At 34.2% G+C, this 27,411-nt stretch overlaps 1 protein-coding gene across 2 annotated transcripts in view; it reads right to left on the bottom strand.

Annotated features, from left to right (window-relative positions):
• Positions 1-27,411, bottom strand: part of SYCP1 (synaptonemal complex protein 1) — a 159,383-nt gene that overhangs the window by 119,499 nt on the left and 12,473 nt on the right. For both annotated transcript variants that reach the window (XM_024119880.2, XM_024119879.2), the window contains exons 8-11: positions 20,436-20,494; positions 19,113-19,182; positions 18,450-18,523; positions 15,398-15,506 (exon numbers count right to left, since the gene is read on the bottom strand). In XM_024119880.2, coding sequence (XP_023975648.1) covers positions 15,398-15,506; positions 18,450-18,523; positions 19,113-19,182; positions 20,436-20,494 — 312 coding nt within the window. The remainder of the gene's footprint in view (positions 1-15,397; positions 15,507-18,449; positions 18,524-19,112; positions 19,183-20,435; positions 20,495-27,411) is intronic.

Here is a 27,411-nt window from a genome sequence, read left to right on the forward strand (position 1 = left end):
CTTCAATATATGCAAATCAATCAATGTGATACACCATATTAACAAACTGAAGAAGAAAAACCGTATGATCATCTCAATAGATGCAGAAAAAGCTTTTGACAAAATTCAACACCCATTTATGATAAAAACTCTCCAGGAAGTGGGCACAGAGAAAACATACCTCAACATAATAAAGACCATATATGACAAACCCAGAGCAAACATTATTCTCAATGGTGAAAAACTGAAAGCATTTCCTCTAAGATCAGGAACAAGACAAGGATGTCCACTCTTGCCACTTTTATTCAACATAGTTTTGGAAGTCCTAGCCACAGCAATCAGAGAAGAAAAAGAAAAAAGAGGAATCCAAACTGGAAAAGAAGAAGTAAAGCTGTCACTGTTTGCAGATGACATGATACTATACATGGAAAATCCTAAAGATGCTACCAGAAAATGACTAGAGATCATCGATGAATTTGGTAAAGTTGCAGGATACAAAATTAATACGCAGAAATCTGTTGCATTCCTATACATTAACAACGAAAGATCAGAAAGAGAAATTAAGGAAACAATCTCATTTACTATCACGTCAAAAAGAATAAAATATCTAGGAATAAACCTACCTAAGGAGGCAAAAGATCTGTACAGTAAGTCCCCTACATATGAACCTTCAAGTTGTGCACTTTCAAAGATGTTAATGTGCATTCCAACAATGTCAGACATGAGTAAACTTGCAGCTTTCCCTCCATCTCCTATTGCTGGTGATCATTCAGCTCTACCATCTCCCACCTCCTCTTCCTCCTCCAGTCAGTAACTCATCTTGCCTGTTCACCCAATGCCAGCCCCTGTATGCCAGCTGTTCTACAGTACTACTGTACTTTTCAAGGTACTGTACTGTAAGATTAAAAATATTTTGTTTTTGGTTTTTGTTTTTATGTATTATTTGTGTGAAACGTATTGTAAACCTATTACAGTACAGCACAATATTATTGTGTTAGTTGGGTACCGAGGCTAACTTTGTTGGACTTATGAACAAATTGGACTTATGAATATGCTCTTGGAAAGGAACTCATTCATATGTAGGGGACTTACTATACTCTGAAAACTGTAAGACGTTGGTGAAACAAAACAAAGATGACATAAACAGATGGAGAGATGTACCATGTTCTTGGATTGGAAGAATCAATATTGTCAAAATGACTATACTACCCAAGGCAATCTACAGATTCAATGTAATCCTTATCAAATTACCAATGGCATTTTTCACAGAACTAGAACAAAAAAATCTTAAAATTTGTTTGAGAACACAAAAGACCCCTAGTAGTCAGAGCAATCTTGAGAAAGAAAAACAGAGCTGGAGGAATCCAGCTACCTGACTTCAGACTATACTACAAAGCTATAATAATCAAAACAGTATAATACTGGCACAAAAACAGAAACATAGATCAATGGAACAGGATAGAAAGCCCAGAAATAAACCCACGCACCTATGATCAATTCATCTATGACAAAGTAGGCAAGACTATACAATGGAGAAGAAACAGTCTCTTCAATAAATGGTGCTGAGAAAACTGAACAGCTACATGTAAAAAAATGAAATTACAACATTCTTTAACACAATACCCAAAAATAAACTCAAAATGGATTAAAGACTTAAATGTAAGGCCGCATACTACAAAACTCTTAGAGGAAAATATAGGTAGAACACTCTCTGACATAAATCGCAGCAATATCTTTTTGGATCCACCTCCTAGAGAAAAGAAAATAAAAACAAAACTAAACAAGTGGGACCTAAATAAACTTAACAGTGTTTGCACAGCAAAGGAAACCATAAGCAAAACAAAAAGACAATGCACAGATTGGGAGAAAATATTTGCAAATGAAGCAACTGACAAGGGATTAATCTCCAAAAATATACAAACAGCTCATGCAGCTCAATAACAAAAAAACAAACAACCCAATCAAAATATGGGTGGAAGGTCTAAATAGACATTTCTCCAAAGAAGACATAAAGATGGCCAAAAAGCACATGAAAAGATGCTCAACATTGCTAATTATTACAGAAATGCAAATTAAAACTATAATGAGGTATCACCTCACACCGCTCAGAATGGCCATCATCAAAAAATCTACAAACAATAAATGCTGGGGAGGGTGTGAAGAATTTACATTCCCACCACACTGTTGGTGGGAATGTAAATTGCTACAAGCCACTGTGGAGAACAGTATAGAGGTTCCTTACTAAACTAAAAATAGAGCTACCATATGATCTAGCGATCCCACTCCTGGGCATATATCCAGAGAAAACCATAATTCGAAAAGATACACGCACCCCAGTGTTCATTGTGCACTATTTACAATAGCCAGGACATGGAAACAACCTAAATGTCCATTGAAAGAGGAATGTATAAAGAAGATCTGGTACATATATACAACAGAATATTACTCAGCCAGAAAAAAGAATGAATAATGCCATTTGCAGCAACATGTATGGACCTACAGATTGTCATACTGAATGAAGTAAGTCAGACAGAGAAGGACAAATATCGTATGATATCACTTATATGTGGAATCTAAAAAAAGGGTACAAATAAACTTATTTACAAAACAGAAATAGAATCACAGATGTAGAAAACAATCTTATAGTTACCAGGGAGTGGGGGAGAAGGAGGGGACGGTAAAATTAGGAGAGTGGCACTGACATATACACACTACGATATATAAAATAGACAACTAATAAGGGCCTACTGTATAGCACAGGGAACTCTACTCAATATTCTGTAATGGCCTATATGGGAAAAGAATCTAAAAAAGAGTGGAGATATATATATATTTATAACTGGTTCACTTTGCTGTACATCAGAAAGTAACACAAAATTGTAAGTCAACTATACTCCAATAAAAAAATTTTTTTAAATCAAGGTAAAAAAAAAGACATTAACGAAAGAAATTGAAGAAGACACAAATAGCTCAGGGAACTCTACTCAATACTCCGTAATAACCTAAATGGGAAAAGAATTTGAAAAGGCATACATACATGTATATGTATAACTAAATCACTTTGCTATACACCTGAAACTAACACAACATTGTTAATCAACTAGACTCCAATATAAAATAAATTTTTTTTTTACTTTTAAAATTTTTTTAAAAAGAAATGCAGAATGCCTTTGATGGATTTATTAGTAGACAGACTGGACTTGGCTGAAGAAAGAATCTCTGAGCTTGAGGATATATGAATAGAAACCTGCAAAACTAAAAAGCCAAGAGCAAAAGGATTTAAAAAAAAACAAAAACAGAATAGACTATCCAAGAACTGCAGACAACTACAAAAGGTGTAACATACACATAACGGAAATACCAGAAAGAGAAGAAAGTATCAAAAGAAATAGCTGAAACAATAATTTCCCCCAAATCAATGTCATACAACAACCACAGATCCAGGAAACTCAGAGAACAGCAAGCAGGATAAATGTAAAAAACAACTATACCTAGGCAATCATACTCAAGCTACAGAAAATCAAAGATAAAGAAAAAATCCTGAAGGAAATTAGAGGTAAAAAACACTTTCCCTGTGGAGAAACAAAGATAAGAACTACATCTAACTTTTCCACAGCAACCACGTGAGCAAGAAAAGAGTGGAGTGAAATATTTAAAGTGTTGACAGAAAAAAGCCACAACCTAGAATTCTGTACCTGCAAAATTATCCTTCAAAAGTGAAGGTGAAATAAAGCCTTTCTCAAATAAACAATAATTGAGGGAATTTATTGCCACAGATCTCTCTTTCAAGAAATTTTAAAGGAAGTTCTTATACAGAAGGAAAATAATATAGGTTGGAAACTTGGTTCTACATTAAAAAAGGAAGAGCATAGAAAAAGGAATAGTGAAGGCAAAATAAAACTTTTATTTTTCCTAATTGATTCAACAGATAGCTTTGTTTGAAATAAGAAGAGCAACAATGTATTCAGTTATATATATGCCGTTGTGTGTATGCTTACATATAGGAAAAATGAATGACAGAAATGATACAAGGTACAGGAGGTAGAAATTAGGATCATTTTGGTACAGTGATAACTGAAAGTGGACTTAGATTAGCTGCAAATGTATATCACAAAGTCTAGAGCAACCACTAAAAAAAGGTGAAAAAAAAAGCAGTGTAACTGATATGCTAAGTAAGGAGAAAAACATAATCACATAAAATGCTCAATTAAAACTACACACAAGAGGGAAGAGATATGGGAACATATGTATATGTATAACTGATTCACTTTGTTGTAAAGGAGAAACTAACACACTATTGTAAAACAGTTATACTCCAATAAAGATGTTAAAAAAAAAAAAAAAAAAAAAAAACTACAAAAGGCAGAAAACAAAGAACAAGGGAAACAAATAGAAACAGTAACAAATATGGTAGATATTAATCCAACTGTATCAACAATCACTTTAACCATCAATGGTCTAAATAAATCAATCAAAAAAGAGTGTCAGAATGGATGCAAAAAACAAGACCCAACTCTATGTTATGTATAAGAAATCCACTTTAAATATAAAGACACAGTAGATTAAAAGAAAATGAATGGAGAAATATATACCATGCTAACACTAATCAAAAGAAACCTGTACCTTTCAGAAGAAAAAAAAACCCAAAAAACAGAAAGAATACTTCCTAACTCATGTGGCCAGCCCTACCCTAATACGCAAACAACATAAAGACATTACAAGAAAAGAAAATTACAGACCAATATCTATCACAAACATAGATGCAACAATCCTCAACAAAAAGTAGCAAATTTAATCCAATAATGTATAAAAAGAATTATACACAACCAATAGGTATTTATCCCAAGTATGCAAGGATAGTTCAACACTTGTAAATCAATTAATGTAATCTATCACATCAACAGGATAAAGAAGAAAAATCACATGGTCATATTAATAGATGCATAAAAAACATTTGACAAAATCTTAACACACATTCATGTTAAAAACTCTCAGTAAACTAGGAATAGAGGGGAACTTCCTAAACCTGACAAAGAATATCTACCAAAAAATTACAGCTAACATCATATTTAATGGGGAGAAACCAGAAGCTTTCCCACTAAGATCAGGAACAAGGTAAGGAAGCCCTTCTCACCATTTCTTTTCAATGCTGTACTAAATGTCCTAGGTAATGCAATAAGATAAGAAAAAGAAATAAAAGGTATACGGATTGCGAAAGAAGAAATAAAGCTACCTTTGTTCACAGATGACATAAATGTCCATGTAGAAATTCCAAAAGAATCAACCCAAAAAACTGGAACTAATAAGAAATTACAGCAAGGTTGCAGGATACAAGGTTAATATACAAAAGTCAACTGCTTCCTTATATACCAGCAATGAACAAGTGGAAATTTAAAATACAGTATCATTCATATCAGCACCTAAAAACTGAAATACTTAGGTATAAATCTAACAAAATATGTACCATATCTATATGAGGAAAACTACAAAACTCTGATTAAAGAAATCAAACAACTAAATAAATGAAGAGTTATTCCAAGTTAATGAATAGGAAGACTCAATATTATCAAGATCTCAGTTCTTCCCAACTTGATCTACAAATTCAATACAATCCCAATCAAAATCCCAGCAATTTATTTTGTGAATATTAAAAAACTGATTTTAGGGGGGGCAAGAGAAATTAGTAATTTGGGATTAACATATATACACTACTATATATAAAATAGGTAAACAACAGGACCTATTGTATAGTACAGGGAACTATATGCAATATCTTATAACAACCTATGATAGAAAAGAATCTGGAAAAGAATATATATATGTATGTATAACTGAATCACTTTGCTGTACAGTTGAAACTAACACAGCATTGTAAATTAACTATATTTCAATTAAAAAGAACTGATTTTAAAGTTTATATGGAGAGGCAAAAAAAAACCAAATAGCCAATGCAATATTGAAGGAGAAGAACAAAGCTGGAATATTGACACTACCTGACCTCAAGACTTATTATAAACCTACAGTAATCAAGACTATGTGGTATTGGAAAAAGAACAAACAGATCAATAGAACAGAATAGAGAACCCAGAAATGGACCCACATAAATACAGTCAAGTGATCTCTGACAAAGGAGCAAAGGCAATCAACAACAAAAAAGATAGCCTTTTCAACAAATGGTGCTGGAACAATATGCGCATACAAAAAAATTAATCTAGACACAGACCTTACATTCATCACAAAAAATTACCTCAAAATGGATCACAGATGTAAATGTAAAATGTAAAACTATAATACTCCTAGAAAATAGCATAGCAGCAAATCTAGATGACCTTAGGTTTGGCGATGACCTTTTAGATACAACTCTGAAGGCACAATCTATGAGAGAAAGAACTGTAACCCAGACTTTATTAAAATTAAAAATTTCTGCTCTGAAAAAGATGCTGTCAAGAGAATAAAAATAAAATTCACAGAGTGGGAGAAAATACTTGCAAAGACATATCTGATAAAGGACTATTATTAAAAATATACAAAGAACTCTTAAAACTCACAGTAAGAAAACGAACAATGCAATATAAAAATGGGACAAAGACCTTAAGGGACATCTCACCAAAGAAGACACAGATGGCAAGTAAGCATATGAAATGATGCTCCACATCATATGTCATCAGGGAATATAAATTAAGACAACAATAGATACCATTATATACCTCTTAGAATGGCCAAAATTCAGAACACTAACAAAATCAAATGCGGGTGAAGATGTGGAGCACAGGAGCTCTCATTCATTGCTGGGTGGGAATGGAAAATGACACAGCCACTTTGGAAGACAGTTTGGCAGTTTCTCACAAAATTAAACATATTCTTACCACACAATCCAGAAAATGTGCTCATTGGTATTTAGCCAAAGGAGTTCACAACTATGTCCACACAAAAACCTACACACAGATGTTTATAGCAGTTTTATTCATAGTTGCCAAAACTTGGAAGCAACCAAGATGTCTTTCAGTAGGTAAAAGGAGAAATAAACTATGGTATACATCCAGATAATGGTATATTAACCAGTGCTAAAAGGAAATGAGCTAGTAAGGTATGAAAGACATGGAGGAAAGTTAAATGCATATTACTAAGTGAAAGAAGCCAATATAAAAAGGCTACATACTGTACAATTCCAACTATATAACATTACAAAAAGGACAAAACTATGAAGACAATAAGATCAGTGCTTGCCAGGGGTTTAGCAGGGAGGGAGGGATGAACAGGCCAAACACAGAGGACTTTTAGGGCAATGAAAATACTCTGTATTATACTGTAATGGTGGATATATGTCATTATACATTTAACCGAACCTATAAAATGTACAACGCCAGTAGTGAACCCTAATGTAAACTGTGGACTTTGGGTGCTAATGACATCTCAATGTATCAATAGATTCATCAGTTACAACAAATGTACCATTCTGGTGGGGGATGTTGATAATGGGGGAGATTATGCATATGTTGGAACAGGGGGATATATGGGAATTCTCTGTACCCTCCTCTCAATTTTGTTGTGAGCCTAAAAATGCTCCTTTAAAAGTTTTTAAAAAATTAACAGAGCCTCCGGGACCTGTGTGAGTATAACAAAAGATCTAAGATTCATGTAATCGAAGTACCTGAAGAAGAGAAAAAGGATGAGGCTGAAAAAGTACTCAAAGAAATAATGGCTAAAATTTTCCCAGTTTAGCAAAACACATAAACCTACAGTTGCAAGAAGCTCAGCAAACCTCAAAAAGAATAAACCAAAAGAATACATTCCAAGACACATTATATTTACACTTCTAAAAACTAAAGACAAAGAAAAAATCTTGAAAGAAGCCAGAGAAAAAAGATGTCTTAAAGGTATCTTACATACAGGGTAAAACAATCAGAATAACAATGGAATTCTTATCAGAAATCATGGAAGCCAGAGGGATGTGGCACAATATTTTTCAAGTTATAAAAGAAAGGAACTGTCAACCAGAATTCTAACCAGCAAAAATATCTTTCAGAAAAAAAGACATTCAGGAAATCAAGACATTCTCAGATGAAGGAAAACTAAGAGAGTTTGTTGCAAGCCAACTTACCATAAATGAATGTCTAAAGAAGTCCTCTAAACAGAAAGGAAACAATGAAAAGAGGAGACTTGGAACATCAAGAAGGAAGGAAGAACATGGTAAACAAAAATATGGGTAAATACAATGAGCTTTCCTTCTCTTGAGTTTTCTAAATTGCGTTTGATGGTTGAAGCAAAATATTATATCAACATCATTAATCATTAGAGAAGTGCAAATCAAAACTACAATGAGATATCATCTCACACCGGTCAGAATGGCCATCATCAAAAAATCTACACACATAAAGGCTGGAGAGGGTGTGGAGAAAAGGGAAACCTCTTGCACTGTTGGTGGGAATGTAAATTGATACAGCCACTATGGACGTTCCTTAAAATACTAAAAATAGAACCACCATATGACCCAGCAATCCCAGTACTGGGCATATACCCTGAGAAAACCATAATTCAAAAAGAGTCATGTACCAAAATGTTCATTGCAGCTCTATTTACAATAGCCAGGACATGGAAGCAATCTAAATGTCCATCAACAGATGAATGGATAAAGAAGATGTGGCACATATATACAATGGAATATTACTCAGCCATAAAAAGGAACGAAACTGAGTTATTTGTAGTGAGGTGGGTGGACCTAGAGACTGTCATACAGAGTGAAGTAAGTCAAAAAGAGAAAAACAAATACCATATGCTAACAGATATATATGGAATCTGAAAAAAAAATGGTCATGAAGAAGCTAGGGGCAAGATGGGAATAAAGATGCAGGCCTACTACAGAATGGACTTGAGGATACGGGAAGGGGGAAGGGTAAGCTGGGACAAATTGAGAGAGTGGCATGGACATATATACACTACCAAATGTAAAATAGATAGCTAGTGGGAAGCAACTGCATAGCACAGGGAGATCAGCTCAGTACTTTGTGACCACCTAGAGGGATGGGATAGGGAGGGTGGGAGGGAGGGCGATGCAAGAGGGAAGAGATATGGGGACATATGTGTATGTATAACTGATTTACTTTGTTATAAAGCAGAAACTAACACACCATTGTAAAGTAATTATACTCCAATACAGATGTTAAAAATATATATATAACATCGCCTCATGTGGTTCTATATGTATGTAAAGGAAATATTTAAGGCAATTATACCATAAATGGGGAGAGTAAAAGCATAAAAGGGAGGAAAGCTCCCTACTTCACTGGAACTGGTAAAATGGCAACACCAGTAGACTGCATTAATATATATGTATATAAAATATGTAAAATATCTAGAGCAGTCACTAAAAAAATCTATAGAGAAATACACATAAAAACATATACCTAAGTCAAAATGGAATTCTAAAAAATTTTCAAGTAACACACAAGAATGCAGAAAATAGAAAACAGAAACAAAAATCAAAGAAAAGAAAAAGGCAGACTTAAGCCTTAACATATCAATAATTACATTAAATTTAATTTCTTTTTTAATTTTTTTAATATCTTCATTGGAGTATAACTGCTTTACAATGTTGTGTTAGTTTCTGCTGTACAACAAAGTGAATCAGCTATATGTATACATATATCCCCATATTACATTAGATTTAAATGGTCTAAATACATCAATTAAAAGAGATTGACAGAATTTTTTCTTTAACTACAAGCTGGCTATAAGAAACTCACTTCACATTTAATAATATAGGCAGTTTGAAAGTTAACAATAAAGGCAGTTAAAAAAAATGAAAAGATTAATACCATACATATATAGAAAGCCTCTACAACTCAATAAAAAGACAATTTATTATAAATACCAGGAGAAATATAATTCCCAAAAAAGAAATGAAATATCTGTAATAACAGGTAAGGATGCACAATTTCATTACAAATCATATATCTGCAAATTAAAACCTACTATAATATATATTTCACCCATCACATTTGTACAAACTAATTACTACATTCAGTTTCAGCAAGTGTGCAGTAAAACAGGCACTTTAATGTGCAATTTGTTTGAAAACATTGGAATTGATTATTTATTAGAAGTACATGTGTAGGGACTTCTCTGTGGTGCAGTGGTTTAGAATCCGCCTGCCAATGCAGGGGACACGGGTTTGAGCCTGCTCTGGGAAGATCCCACATGCCGCAGAGCAACTAAGCCCATGCGCCACAACTACTGAGCCTGCACTCTAGAGCCCGCGAGCCACAACTACTGAGCCCATGTGGCACAACTACTGAAGCCCGTGCACCTAGAGCCCGTGCTCCACAACAAGAGAAGCCACTGCAATGAAAAGCCCACGCACCGCAATGAAGAGTAGCCTCCACTCGCCACAACTAGAGAAAAGCCTGCACGCATCAGCAAAGACTCAATGCAGACATAAATAAATAAATAAATAAATAAATAAAAAGTACATGTGTAAGCCAATTAGGAAATTATAGCATAAGATGTAACACTTACCAAATGATATAGACCTTGATTTTATACTGGAAAGATATTAAAAATATGCATAGTTTTAAAAGAGGATGAAAAGACAAACCTACAGACTGGGAGACAATATTTGCAAACCACAATTCTAACAAAGGACTATTATCTAGAATATATAAAGAAAACTCAACAATAAAAAAGCAAATAATCCAATTAGAATATGGGTAAAAGACACAAAGAGAGATTTTACTGAAGAAGATATTAACTGGCAAATAAGCACCAAAGAGATGTTCAAGATCATCAGCCATCAGGGAAATGCAAATTAAAGCCACATGATATCTCTACACAGTTATTAGAATAGTTAAAATAAAAATGACAACACCAAATTCTCACAGGATGGCACACACATAGCTGGTAAAACTATAAAATGTTATAGCCACTCTGGAAAAGTTTGTCAGTATCTTTTGAAACTAAATATGCAATTACCATACAATTGAGCAATTGCACTCCTGGGTATTCATCCCAGAGCTACGAAGTCAGAAATAAAACATGTTGAGTTATTTTAATATAAGGAAAAAAATTTTACGACAAATAGCATTACAAAGATAAATAGATTCACTTCATATTGATTAAAAAAATACAATTCACCAAGGACATATAACATATTTAAATCTGTATGCACCTAAAACATAGTCTCTAAATAGAGAAAACACTAACCAACTGAAATAAAAGAATAAATTTAAAAATCAGCAAACAATAAAAGATTTTAACATGTTACTTTTAATAATTCATAGAGAATCAGACAAAAAATCATCAAAAATTCAAAGTAATTGAACAAGTGATTAGCCAACTTCATCTAGTACACATTTTTGGGTATTCCAGCCAATAACTATAGAAAATGCAATGCAATTAGGCTATAAATCTATTTTTTGTAACAATTAGAAAATCACCGTCTGGTTGAAAAATAAGCACGTTTCCAAATAACCTAATGATCAAAGAAGAAATCCCAAAGGAAATAATAAAATACTTTTAACACAACAATAATTAAAAGAACATATATTAAAAGTGTGAGATACAGCTAATGCAGTATTTAGAGAAAATATTGCAGACTTAAATGCATATATTAAAATAAGCATAAATAAGCTAAAAATTTATCTGAAGAAGTTAGAAAAATAAACACAAAGTAGGTAGAAGGAAGGAAATAATGATGATAAGATTACAAATATAATGAAATAGAAATCAAACATACACTAGAGAAGATTACAAAGCCAAAATATTAAAAAGACTAAAGGGAAACTAAAAACAAATTTATGCAAAAAAATTTAGAAAATTTATAAGTAAAAACCCCTAGGAAAAAACTAATGGAACAAAACTGATTCCAGAAGATATAGAAAATCCGTATATTTCCAAACCATTAGAGGAATGAAACCAGAAATTTAAAAATCACCCCTAAAATTAATAAATCTAGGACAGATTACTTGACCAGTGAATTCTACCAAACATTCAGGGAAGAAATAACCCAAACCATACTTAACCTCTTTCAGAATATACAAAATAAGAAAACACTTCTATACTCATTTTTAGGCTAGGATATACTCAACATTAACATCTGGTAAAGAAAGTATGAGAAAAAAATTACAAACCAATCTAATTTATGAATGTGGATGCCAAAAAAGTCCCCAAAATAACCTTAATCAAACAATATGTAAAATTGAATAAAACAACATATAAAAATAATAATAAAAGTAGATTCATAACCAGGGATAAAAAGTTTATATTAGAAAATTAGGTTTAACATTAGAAAATAATCACTAATAAATTAAAGGAAGAAAACCATATGACAATCTCATTATATGCCAAAAAAAAGCACATTTGATAAGTCAATATCCATTATAAAACTCTTTGACATATTAGAAATAGACAGTAATTCTCTTCCAGAAAGCAGGGATGCAATAATAAATAATTGCGTTCCCCATAATTAGCTTTGTGCCTGACACAGAATAGAAAGGAGGTTAATAAAAGTTGAACGGATGAAAGAATGAGTAATGGTTTGAAAGTGGTAATATACATCCAAAAGAGTTTCCAACTGCCTTCCAACTGCATTATACATGGAATGTAGGACAATGTGCAGCTTCCATTCAAAAGGATAGCAGAGGAAGCAGAGACCTCAAATTTATTAAAGCCAAAAGGTAAAGAAAACTTGCATTAATAGGTTTTGAGGGGAAAAAAATGTTATATGCTACATAAGAAAGGCAAGGGTTTCAAAGACAAAGTTTGGAAAGTAGAGGAACAATAGGAGGTTAAGACAGGGAGAAAAGCCAATGTTGATAAGAGAATGAAAAAAAGTAATGGGTTTTAATCAAGGATGACTGATATGTGGCCTCATGAAAAAACCCAAACCCCCTCCAAACAGAATCCTATTTAAAAGTATAGTACTCTTAATACACAGAAAGAAAATAATCAAAATTTTCTCCCCTTAAATTTATTTCTTAAATCTCTGATCACTGATACTCTTTAGCAGGCAACAAGTATTGGCAAGCAACAAAAATTAGGTAATAGCAAGAAAATATTAAAAATAAAAATTAGCTGATCATAATTCATTTAAATGGATAGTTCCAGGCAGAATGAAGTAGAGTCTGTAACAGAACAACTCTCATGCTGAAAATAACTAGAAAACACGAAACAAACCAAAACAGAAAGGACAAAAGAGGCTAATATTCCTAAGAAAGAACTCCTGATAACTGAACTGACAAAGTGCAGCTGACATCTGCTGATTCTGGGTATGAGCAAGAGGTCTAAATGCTGGCTTGGTCCCAGCAGAGGGCCACTGCCAGGGGATAAAAAAAAGAGCATAGTTTTATTGGGTCTCAAAGAGCTGAAGAAACAAAACTGAAGACTCAAAAAACCTCATAAACTTGACTATTTCCCTTCATTCAGCTCAGCCTCTAATTGCATTACAGTAATCAGCCCACCACACTCCCAATTTCTCCCTAGCAAACAGAAGACAATATCACCCGGAGCCTCTAACTTTTCTTATAACAATGGAATTCAATCAAAAAATTACTGGGCACACCAAAAGATAAGGACAAATCACTAAAAAGTAAGACTGTAAAGGAACAGAAAGTAGAATGGGCTGAGGGGAGGAGGGAAGGGGAGTTACTGCTTAATGGGTACAGAGTTTCAGTTTTGCAACATGGAAAGAGTTGCAAGAGTTCTGGAGATAAATATTAGTGATGACTGCATAACAATGTGAATGTAGCTACACCACTAAGCTGTACATTTAATAATGATTAAGATGGTAAATTTTATGTTATATGTATTTTATCACATTTTTTAAAAAGAAACAGACCAACAGGTGAGCCATATATTGAAATAAAAAGAGAATAGTTATAAAATATCAATGATTAATATATTCAAAAAGGATGAAATGTCATTTTTAAAAGAGGAGAATTAACCAGAGAATTGGAATCTTAAGAAAAATAATTGAATGGAAATTTAGAAGGAAAAAATATGATTAAAGTTAAGAATTCAGTAAATGAGTTTAAAACCAAATTAGACACAGCAGAAGGCAGGGTTAGGTAACAGGTCAATAGAAGATCTCTAAGTTGAAACAAAGAGAAAAACAAATGGAAGATACATACATATGGGAAACAATGAAAAGTAACTTAAATTAATATATTTCAGTGGTTATAAGTCTGCAGAATCACATTGTATTAGTTATTTATTACCAATAAGTTGTTTCCAGTTTATATAAGATTAAACATTCATTCATCCTAACACCTATTAAACTCCTATTATATATACATAGCAATATGTTGGGCACTAGAGTTACAAAGATATTTAGTGAGACACAGTGCCTGCCCTCAAGACACTCATGGTCACAGGAGACACACAAGTAATGCTTAAGCCACGCTTAACAATAAGGAGTTCACTAGAATTTAGCCAGTAGATTTGGAGAGGAGGTAGGAGGTTCATTTTGGACAGAGTAAGTAGCCAAAAGCATGATGGTGAGATAGGAAGAACAAAGAAGGTAAGGAAGTTAAACAATTTCAGTATATCTGGAGTATAGGATATAGTAGTGAAAGTAAGGTGAAATGAGCAGGCATAGGTTAGCAGGATCTAGATAATTATTTGCCACATTTTTAAGAGAAAGGTGAAAAATGTCACAAGATATCTATGATGTTCTGAAAGGGACCATAGTATTTCACAAAGTGTATCCCTTTCAAGTGCCTTACTAGTTGAACAAGGTTGAAAAATACTCAATAATAAGATAGTCTAAACATTACATGACACTAAAGATCCTTCATAATCTGATCCAAACATTTTTATTTCCAGTCTCATTTACCTGAGTTCTTTAAGATACAGACACACCAATCAGTGTTTCAAATATACAGACACACCAATCAGTGTTTCAAATATACCCTAATTTTCACACTTCCATGACTTGCACAAGCCATTTCTTCTGCCTACACTCCCTCCTCCAATTCATTGTCTAGTGAACTTTTAATCATCTAAGGTTTAGTTTAACTAACAATTTTTCCTTAATGCCTTTCCAAATGCGTTGCTCCAAGAATAATTAATAATTCCCTCCATAGTGCTCCCAGAGTACTCATTTATTTATAAGATGTTTGAGTGCCTAATATATGCCAGGCACTTGGAATGCATCAATGAACAAAAAAAGACAAAGATCCCTGTTTTCATGGAGCACCTTATTGAAACTCTGAAGAAGGTGACAGTATGAAAAGGGAAAAGAGGAGCACATATACTTTGAAAAATCTTCTTAAGTGACTATTATTCCCTCCTCCAACTGTTCCAACCTAGGTGGAGAATTACAGCATTAGAAAGCATTACAAAAAAATTGTAATGAAAGCTAAATTTAAAACATAACAAGAGGAATACATAAGACATTGTTATATTTTCTTATATAAATTCTTACTTGTCTTTTCCTCTAATTGATTAACTTTATCTCTGGACTCCTCTAGCAGAAATGTTAACTCTTTCATTTTATTTTCTTTCTCAGTACTTTGGATCAATAGCAGTGATACCTAAAATGAAATATTTAAATAATACATTATAGATATGAAAAATTAAATATGACACCTTAGCATATGTACATTAGTTTATTGTGCAGGCACATTAGTATGTGCCTGCACAATAAACATTTATTGAATGAAGAAATGAACAAACTAATGCAATATACCCAATATTACAGTATGCATTTTAAGTTATCACTTAGAAGATTATATATTGAAATCTACTCATTCATTTATTCCATAAATATTATTGAGCACCTAATCTGTTCCAGAAACCATAATATGCACTAAATATACGGAGATGATGGAACTCACCTTCAAGAAACTCACAGCCTAGACCAGGAAACAAACAACTATACTTGAATATTATTAGTAATACGACAAAAATGTTATAGGAGTCAAGAAAGGAACACCTAAATCAGTCCTGGGGGAGGTAATCAAAAATTAATCCTTCTCAGAGAACTGAACTGAGTCTTCATAGACAAGTACAAATTAATCAGGCTGCGGGGGAAATGAACATTCTAGACTTGTATGAGAACACAAAGGATAAAGAGATCATGCTTCTTTTCAGAGAACTGAAAATATTCAGATGGCTAGAATACAGAGCGCATGTAAAGAAAAGGTGAAAGATAAACTCATAAAGATAGACTGAAGACTTGCAGATTCAACATGGCAGAAAGATCTCTCTGCTCTATTTTCATCTTCAAAACACCCAAAAAATAACCAGGAAAACAACAAAGATGGACTTCATCTTCCATGAAACCACGAGACTTCTATAATCCAAACCACAACATGTAAAAAAGGAAAGCAGGGCTTCCCTGGTGGCACAGTGGTTCAGAGTCTACCTGCCGATGCAGGGGACGCGGGTTCGTGCCCCAGTCCGGGAGGATCCCACATGCCGTGGAGCGGCTGGGCCCGTGAGCCATGGCTGCTGAGCCTGCGCGTCCAGAGCCTATGCTCCGCAGCGGGAGAGGCCACAACAGTGAGAGGCCCGCGTACCGCAAAAACAAAAAAAAAAAAAAAAAAAAGGAAAGCAGTTAGAAGGAACAGAAAATGATTTAGCATAGAAAAGCAAGGTCAAAACTAAGAGTCTAGGGGCTTCTCTGGTGGCACAGTGGTTAAGAATCTGCCTGCCAATGCAGGGGACAAAGGTTCGAGCCCTGGTCCGGGAAGATCCCATATGCCGTGGAGCAACTGAGCCCGTGTGCCACAGCTACAGAGCCTGCGCTCTAAAAGCTATGAGCCACAACTACTGAGCCCATGTGCCACAACTACTGAAGCCCACGTACCTAGAGCCCGTGCTCCAAAACAAGAGAAGCCACCACAATGAGAAGCCTGCGCACTGCAACAAAGAGTTGCCCCCACTCACCACAACTAGAGAAAGCCCACACGCAGCAATGAAGACCCAATGCAGCCAGATAAATAAATAAAAATAAATAAATTTTTTAAAAAAATTTTTTAAAAACAACTAAGAGTCTACACAGGGAAGATTACAAATGAGAAGCAAGATAATTCAATCCCAAAGAAACAGAATGTTTCAAGAATTAGAAGCAACAGACACTGTGGAAGGTAGGTATGAAACAGGAGACTAAGTATAAGGAGACTGGAAGTCTGCAAAGAGTAGTAAGACCTCCCTAGGCCCTATTAACCCTCCCTCCCTGGACTCTACTCCCTGAAAGCCAATGTAGTCAGAGAACTAACCTACTCCATCTTTATAAGAGACACTGGTATGATCAAATTGAAAGAAAGAATCTCTAAACCTGGGTATTGCAGGCACAGGAAGGGGTGGAGACAAAGGATATAATTGAGAAGTCAGCATATGGAATGATGAGACTCAGCTTGTCCTTCCTACCCTGCCAACCCAGCCCCAAAATGCCATCAGCAAAGTTTACATTCCCAGGCAGGAATTTGGAGAACTCCAGAAAAAAAAAAGCCTTACAAATAATGACTTTTAGGAGTCCCCAACAAAAACACTAGCTGGCCACAGCATAATTTTACAGGGAACCCCCCAAATCTGTAAGCTCTGCTCATGTACCCAGGATTCCAACAAGCTTCTTAGCACTTTATTCTATTTTTGTGTTCTGTAATAATAAGCACAATTTTAAATTTTAAGAAGACCTCCAGACTTCTTTCAGAAATCTGGTTTTAAAAATACAGTTAAAATACAGAAAAAATGGTTAACTCTTTCGAAAGATCGAAGTATAACAAATAAATCAGAATTCTGTCATTTAACCAGAACTAAAAGAAAACACTAAGAATCTTCTCTGTACTTTCAATTAACATTTGCCATTATTGTTTAAGTAGATATCCTTATTATCTATAATTACAAGGTATCTGTGGCAAGTCAGATAAAAAGTCAGGAAAAATAAGGGGAAGTAGAGATACGAGGATTCCTTTCTATATTTCATTTTCCATTCTGGATTCAGAAGGCTTGAAACTGTTAAAGTTGGCATAATAATCATCTGAAATCAACATTTTTGTGACTGCAAAAGAACACAGACTCACCATTTTCAAGTCTTGCACTATGTGTCATTAATAGAAAGAAGCAAAAGAATGTTTTAGTTCCCCTTCATTGGTGTCATAAACAGTGTATTTCAAAATAAACTGCAAAATGTGGGTTGAGAGGTCAATCATCATCATCTTTGTATTTTATGAGGTTTTTGTCTGAACAAAACTTCTCACAAAATAATATATTTTTACAGCAATGTCCTAAAACCCACTAATATAAATATTGTAGACGATTCACTGATTTTAAAAAAGGGCTAGCATTTAGTATGTATAAATTTGAGTCAATGGAAATTAAGGCAAATGGAAAATATATTTAAATATGTATAATATTAAAATTCTCTCAGAAATTTATCAAGCAGGCAGCAAGTACAAATGTCCCTTGAAATTTTAAGTAGTTCATGAATTAGCGAATATAAAGAATACAGAAAGTTGATTTTTAAAAAACACCTGCTTTTCCTTGTTATTTACTTCCTTCTTGTATTGTTCGTCAAGATGTTGGATTTTTTCATAATCTTCCTTTACTTTAAAAATAAAACAAATATACTTTAATATCTTAACATAATTGTATAACAAACAAAATTTTAAAAGTTTCTGATATTTTATTTCACTTTCTTATTTATCTAGATATTATACCCCAAAGGTTTCTAAGTTAAAACTGCTATTTTCTTGCTGCTAACTTTCTGTTTAGTAAAATAAAGAATTTAAATAATATCAAAGTTATAATAACTTTTAAAAATTCTATCATTCTTATAATAGCAGATATATAAAAGTTTTTTCTTTATAACACACTAGTCTGAAATAACAGATTTTAAATGTGTACGTATATTATTATTTTAACATGCAACTTGACCAAGAAATGTAAAAATAAGACCAAATCACACCATTATACAAACCATAATTTGATTTCAGGGAAAATGTAGCTTTTGAAGCCAAAAGCGTATTTTTAACATATACCAATTCCCTGCCACATTCCACAAGAATTTGAGGGGCTTATAAAACCATATACAATACAGAAATTTTCAATAGTTTAGGCATCAACCTGAAGGTATGAAAACATTAGCAGAATCTAATAAACAGCAAAAGAGTAATATAAAAAATAAGGATTCCTACACTTAAAATGGATTTCCAGTCTGGAATTCTCAGCTTGCACACGAAGTTCCTCAAAAGCTATTATCATTTTCTGAAATATATTTAACTTTTAAGAATCATACTTAGACTTTTTAAATAGCTTTCCTCAAACAATGAAAATAATAAATTTGTATCATGTGATCATTATATTTAAAACTATACAACTTTGAATAATGAAAATTCTATAACTTTTAACAATTAAATAATTTACTAAAATATTAAGAGTGCCTATTAAGTAGCTTCCCAGGCACTTGAAGCCACTGAAGGCAGGTTATATATTACCAAACAGCAGCAAAACAATTGTTGGTACTCTAGTCATTTACTTAATAGCCCATATCAAAATCTGTAATTTTCTATTGATTTTTGCTTATGTATTTCTGTCTTCACTAAAGTGTAACCTCTGTGAGGTCTCTCCCCGTAAGAGTTCAAATTATACTTCCATTACCTGACAGCATGAGTTCATTCAACATTCAACAAATCCTGATTTGTAAAATTGGATGAATTCATTTATTCAGTTAATAAATAGTTACTGAGTGTCAATTATGTGCCAGGCACTGTTTTAAGCACTTAGGATATAAGACAAAGTCCTTACCCTATTGGAGCTAACTTATATTCCAGTGTAAGAAAGAATATATACACACACAAATACACACACACATACACACACACACGTGTATATCAAATAAATATCATGTAGTTTTAAGTGCTCTTCAGAAAAGTTAGACAAGGTGAGGAGATAGAGGATAATTGAATAGAAAGACATTTTAGGTAAAGTAGTAAAGGGGATAATAAAAAAGCAGAATGAAGCTTATGAGTTTGCATAAGATCTTGGATACAGAAGTTCTAGATAGAAGGAACAAATTCAAAGAAGCAAGATCAGAAAGAGCTTAGCAAGTTTGAGAAACAAAAAAGAAAGGAACAACTATAGAAGAGAAGCAAAGTGGAAAATGATAGGGGATGGGGTAAAAAAGGTAAACAGGCACCAGACACAGATTGATAATACTGGTATGTTTTTCAAATTAATGGTTAAGTGTCACAATGTGCTAGTCTCTGACACAGAGTTAATATCTAATAAATTAAGTTAAAAGGTGTCACTAACATGTAAATTCAAAAAATACTAAAAAACAGAACATTAATACTCATGGTATATATAGAACCCTGGGAATTTTATTGGATATAATCATATATCAAAAGATAAATAATACTTCCTTTAGCAAGAACAATTGTTAATATCTTTGTAGCTATCACTCTAATTTGCTTAGAAATGCCTCTGTTTAAAATATTCAAATTTTCAATACCACTTACCTCAATGTTACTATTTAGGTCCACATAAACTTGCCTAGTTTCTTCCCGCTCATATTCATCTATTATAAATATAAAATATTTCAAAAGTAAATTTTAAAACAATTACAATTCCAATAAGATAATACTCAAATGTCGCAGGTAAACATTAAAATATTTTAAAATCTGTGTTAGTAAAGGGCACTGGTATATCTTTTGAGTCTTTTAAAGTAGTATCAAAAGCAGCTTCATAGTAAGGTATGGTCATACTTCATGACATCAACCTCAAAAGCTAGGTGCTGTTCAATTATCTCTAATTTCCTTTTATAGAATTACTACTATTCATTAATTTATTCAAACTTTGTAAAATATATTTACAGTTTTAGCCTTTACAATAAGTAGGGATTTAACCACTAGTCTATGAAGTATTTTTCCTTTGTATATTTAAGATTCATGAAGTACATGTGAAAGGCAAAGCTCACTCTTGTTTCTGCTCTATCTCTGAAGAGGCAGGAAAGAAGATAAATCTCAAGACCAGAGGAACAAGTTAAGAACAGGTGTATTCCCAAGGACAAATCTCCTGTAAATCCTCTATAATATTTTTTAGGGTTTTCTTTTTTGGTTTTTTTTTAACCTGAGCAATGATTCCCTCTAACTATACTCAAGCCTTGAGTAAAGTCAGTAAAACTTAGAGTTGATAGGTGGTGCTGTAGAGAATTAAGGCACGAGGCAGGAAAAGAAATGCAGCTGTCCCATCATCATTCCCCCAGGTAAGGCCAAGCATCACAGAAACCACATTAGACTAAAGGGAGGGTATTAGTCCTATATTCTCAGTAACAAGCTGCAAAACAAGAGAACGGCAGCTACGATAGACTCAAATTTCAATGAAGAGCCAAATGAACTGACTTTAGAAGAATACAAATATCCTAAACCCCTCAAAAGTACTGGAGAGAGCTCTAGACTTATCACAGCACATGGAACAGGAGCCAAATCACTTTTATTTGAATATTAAAGGGCTGGAAAATTTAAAGAAATAGAGACAGAACACATTAGCATTTCAACAGAAAGATGGTTCATCCTTCTCACTCCATCTATTCACTGTCTCATATTCACTAACAAACACATTTAGCAACAAACCTTCTCTATTCCACAGAAATTATTTGCGCCAAAGAACTGCATTCTATCGCCAACACCTCCAATCTTCCCATTACCACTACCACCAGTACTTCCAAAATACCCTCCAGTCATTCTTCCAATAGGCAAGTACTGAAAAGCAAATAAATAAAACTACAAAAAAGAAAATAAATTGGTATAGATGTACTTTACAGTTGTCAGGAGCAAGTTGCTACAGGTGGCATAGAGAAGGGACTTTGGTAGCAGAGTGTTCTAATGTACTGACATAATACTGTAACAATATAAGCCTACCTTTTTGGTTTTCCTGATATCTATCTATCTAAACTCCCCACCCCCACCTCACTCCCTTATTCCCTCCTCCCTTCCCTCTCTCTCCCCACTCCCTCCTCTCTCTCTCTCTCATACACATACATACACACACACACACACACACACACACACACACACTTACTTGGCCCTAATTTGGCCAACTAGATCTTGCTGCATTCATCATCTTAAATAAGAAATGGTTCAACCAAAAGCAAAGAAAATGTCTTTTGAGTTTCAAAAGCCCAGTGTTGGGATTAGGGGAAAGATTCAAGATATAAACAAGTAATAGATTTTCAAAATATATAAGTCAGAACAAAGCTTCTATCCTCTAGACCTAAGAAATATTTACCAGTTTGTAAGGAAGAAGGCTTTAAAAGGGGAAGCTGAGAGAGCTTATTAGATTCTGGCAGGTACTTATGAAAGGGTTCTGTAGCCCTCTACCCTCACCAAGCTAAGCCTCAGGGTTGGGGAACACAGAAATCCCAGAGAGTTAGGGCCAAGCCAAGAGTAGAGTGGGGCTGTGTTTTTTTTCTTCAGCATAACTCTAGGAAGATGACAAAACCTGAGAAGAAATGCCTGTGAAATATATACAGACAGGTAGGGCCTTAAACAGCTTCACAATTTCCCTTGTTCCAACACGTTGTGCAACTGAGCATGGTGGGATAAAGCACAGAGAACCAGCATACCTGAATAGGCCCTGAGGACTGGTATGAGGAACAGCTCACCAACTATCTATGTGGACCAATAACTGAATACCAATCGAAATGATGAAAAGTCTCAGAGGATAGATGACTGAGAAACAAACGTCCCTCTCCACCACATGGTACTATATGGGCACCCCCAAATTTACATACAATCCCAGGAAAAGAAGAAAAATTCCCAAATTTACTGAGATAATTTCTTCCACGCTAGCAGAATGAAGGCTTTAAGATATAAAGATATAAAAAAGATATAAAAATATAAAAAAATAAACATAAAATATAAATAAAGATATAAAAAATCTTAAAAATTAAGATTTTTTTTAATATTTTAAGACATAAAAATCTTGTGCATACTTGAGTTTGTTGACTAAAATCACTCAGAATCATATACTCTACAAAATTTACCAGAGTACGAGAAAACCACACAGAAGGGACAGAAAAGAGATTCACCTACCATAAGTAGAGCCATGCAAGGTGAAACATTAGAAATTGCTCAGTGACCTGCCGTACAACTATAAATATAAAAAGAGGATTCAACCACTATAGTAGGACCAAGCTCAGTTTATCACCTAGTTTGTTTATTTAGTCTAGATACTTCTTGTTTTTTCAATGATGTATATGGTTAGACTACACGAGGCCTATGAAAAAATACTGTCAAACAAAGAAAAGGGAACATGAAAGATGTTAAAAGGAACAGTCTATCTCTGAAAATGAACTCTAGAGAATTCAGATGAAAATTTCAGAAAACTATTTGGTATTCTCAACAGAAACAAGAAAATATGGTCTCAGTGAAAGAGGAAGATACAGTCATAAAGAAAGAACAGGCCACGTTAGAAATTCAAGAAATGGGGTGAATTAAATAGAAAAAATAAATAAGGAGGAAAGGGGCAATGGCTTAGATAATGAGACTCAAAGGAACTAGAGATTAGAGGCAGGACAGGAAAGAACTGAGACTTCAGAAGTCAAATTGTTTCCTAATACAGGAAACAAACGTAAATAGAAGGGGTGAGGGAACAAATATTAAAACAATTAGAGAAATGAAGAACAGAGGGCCAACAAACAAATAATAAGTATGCCCAAACAGAAATCAGAATAAGTGACCAAAGATATCATAAGGCTTTCCTGGTCTAAAGAAATAGACTGGTGCACATAGATCTAAATGGTTGCACTGACAAAACTGTAAATTATAAGGATCAAGAAAATGCCAGAGTCCTGGCAAGGGGGAAAATATACACATAAATACATATACTATATATTTAGGTAGAAATCTAGGTATAGATAAATGGAACTGTGATTATCCCCATTTCACAGATAACAAAAGTGTGACACAGAAAAATTATGTTATTTGCTAGGATCCCAAAATAATAAGTGGTGGTACATGATTAAAACACAGGTCTGCCTAATGAAATCCAGTAGGGATAAATGCAAAGAATGCTATTTGGATCCAAAAATCTAAATGCACTTGCAAAGAATGAAGTAAAAAAAAAAAAAAAAGTGATTTTAATTACTAGTGAAGTCACTAAAGCCTATATATAATACAATGTGACTATCAAATAAGCTGACTTTAGAGTTCATTAATGACACCTACAATTAGACAAGAAATAGTCCTTTACACGGGTCAAGTTACACATTAGATTACCTCATACAGATCTGGACTCCTAAATATAACAATATTCAAACAAATCAACCAAAATAACAAAAGTACAAAGAATCTTGAAACACCTAGGTTGAAGAAGACAAGATTCAGAAAGGACAAGTAACCACCTTTAAAAATCTAAAGAGATAAAAAGTGCTTAGACTTTTTCTGTATGGCTTAAGGAAAAGAATTACAATAAGAAGAGAGAAACTACGGAGATTTCAGTATAAGAGATTTCAACAGGGAATTCCCTGGCAGTCCACACTTTCACTGCAGGGGGCCCAGGTTCCATCTCTGGTGGGGAACTAAGATCCCGCAAGCTGCGTGGTGTGGCCAAAAAAACAAAAAGAGAGAGAGAGATTTCAACATAAAAATAAGAGCTGTGCTTAAATGACAGCCTCGGGGTTAGTGGGTTTCCAACACTGAATATGTTCAAACACAGGAAAGAGAATACCACTTGGTAGCCACAAAGGTAATTATTAATTTCCTATAAAAGAATTAAAGCAATGGATATGTAAATAGACCAAAAAGCTTTAAAGTCCTTTTCAACACTAAGTAATTTAGATTAAGGAATAAGGCTACAGAAAAAAAAAAAATGTATGCAGTACTTCGAATGGCAGGCTAAAGAATTCCAATGTACTTAATGTGAGCAATAGACAGCCATTTAAAGAGTTTTTTTTTTAAGGTACATCTAAGAACAAATTTATTCTTTATTTATTCATTCATGAATTTATTTATTGCCTGCTATCTTCACAGACACTGTGCAAAGTATTGAATATACTGAGTTAAATAAGACATGATTCCCTTGCCTGCAAGCTTACAGTGAGATGTAGTAGGTACTCAATATTTGTTGAAGGAATTCATAAATACATGGTAAAGGTATACTAAGGGTACTAAGTAAAAGAAGAGGAGCATCTAAGTCAGAGTGAAAATCCCAAGGGTGGTAATAATTACTCTGAGTTTTGAAGGACAAATATGAATTAACAAGATGAAGAAGGAATGAGGATCAGCCAATAAACATATGCAAAAACTCAGAAGTATAATCTGTTTAGGGGTTAACAAGTAGTTCTCCATGAGCTTGTGTATGTGGGACATGTGAAAACATTTAGCAAGGTGAAGGGAAGTGGCAAACACCATGCTATCTTGAAAATTATGGAAAGCCACTGAAAAAATTAGACAGCGACATTATTTGATCTATATTTTGAAAAAGCATCCAGGACTCTGTTTTATGGTAATGACTAAATAATTCAGACCAACCTTCCTCCTAAAGACAAAAATCTGGAGGAATTTTTTGAATTATTGAAAGAATCAAAGATCTAAAAAGATAATGATGAATCATCAGGCCAAGAATAGGTTGAGGATTATAACTCAGAAAACCTAAACCAATTTCCAGTGTCAGTCAAGATGGAATAAGCCCACTATAGCCTTTCTCTCCCATTGATTACAACTAAAAACTCTGGATGAAATCATAAAGCAACTACTAGAGGAATCTGAAAAGTAAGCAAAAGCAGGTAGACTGGGAAGAAAAGTAAAATCTTGAAGAAGTGACTCATGTAAAGGCAAGTTTCCTGTTTGTTTAGTTTTTTTCCTACCTTCTCTCCTAGCATTACTGAAGTGTAAGCCCCCAGCAGAACTGTAAAAGCAAAAGGAAATCCCGATTTTTTTTTCTTTTTTTTTTTTTCTCTTCCAGCCCTGCCCCTAGGGTGGCTCCAGTAGTGGAGCTACAGCAGCCATGGCAGCAAGGACATATAAAACCCCAGGAGACACTGCATGTCTCTCACCAAAGGACAGGAGGACGGGACCCCTGTAAGGCTGAGGGTGAAGGGTCGATGCTAGAGAGAGCTGGAGAAGGGGATTCCCTAATTATTTGTATGACTTGGCACAAGTCCCATAGGGAAAAGGGAGGATGTGCATGTACAAGATAGACCCAAGGCAAATATACAATGGAGAAAAGACAGTCTGTTCAATAAGTGGTGTTTGGAAAACTGGACAGCTACATGTAAATGAATGAAATTAGAACATTCCCTAATACACAAAAATAAACTCAAAATGGATTAAAGACCTAAATGTAAGGCCACAGACTAAAAACTCTTAGAGGAAAACATAGGCAGAAAACTGACATAAATCACAGCAAGATCTTTTTTGATCCACCTCCTAGAGTAATGAAAATAAAAACAAAAATAAACAAATGGGACCTAATTAAACTTAAAAGCTTTTGCACAGCAAAGGAAACCATAAACAAAACAAAAAGACAACCCTCAGAATGGGAGAAAATATTTGCGAATGAAGCAACCAACAAGGGATTAATCACCAAAATATACAAACAGCTCATGCAACTCAATATCAAAAAATCAAACAACCCAGTCAAAAAATGGGTGGAAGACCTAAAAAGACTTTTCTCCAAAGAAGACATACACATGGCTAAAAAGCACATGAAAAGAAGCTCAACATCACTAATTATAAGAGAAATGCAAATCAAAACTACCATGAGGTACAATCATTCAACAAGTGATATGCTCAGGGCCAGAGATCCAGCAGTGAATAAACAGACAACAATTTTAATCTCATAGAGCTTACATTCCATTGCGGGAGGAGGTAAGATAATAAACATCTCAAAAAAGTAAAATCTAGAGTTTGTCAGATAGTGATTGACTGCCCAGGAATGAAACAATTCAGGGAAGAAGGACTTGAAGTGTCAGTAGGGGTTGGGGTCATCAATGTACAATAGAGTGGCTAGGCTAGAACCTAGGGGAAGATGGTATTTGAATAAAGACCTGAAGGAAGTGAGGGAGCAGCACATCATGATATTAGGGAGGGGTGGGAGCATCCCAGGCAGAGGGACCAGCAGGGACAAAGAACTTGAAGTGGGAGTAGGTCTGGAGAGTCTGAGGTGGCCTGAGTGGAGTCAATGAGGAGGAGAGAAGCAAGAGATGAGGATGGAAGAGTAGGCAGGGGCAGACATGAAAGGCCTTGTGGACCACTGTCAGGACTTTGACTTTTCCATTGAATGTGATGGGAAACTGCTGGAGAATTAGGAGCACAGCAACAGTACAATCAGACTTAGGCTTAACAGTATTATCTAGACCTCCAATGCCCCAAAGGTGAGCAACAGACCTTTGGAAATGTGGCTGATGAGATGGAGGGACTGATTTTTCATTTTATTTATTTTAATTAAATTTAAAACTCATTTCTTGATTCAGTGATTGGAAAACTTATAAGT

The sequence above is a fragment of the Physeter macrocephalus genome, chromosome 4 (genome assembly GCF_002837175.3).
Source record: "Physeter macrocephalus isolate SW-GA chromosome 4, ASM283717v5, whole genome shotgun sequence".
NCBI classification, from domain to species: domain Eukaryota; kingdom Metazoa; phylum Chordata; class Mammalia; order Artiodactyla; family Physeteridae; genus Physeter; species Physeter macrocephalus.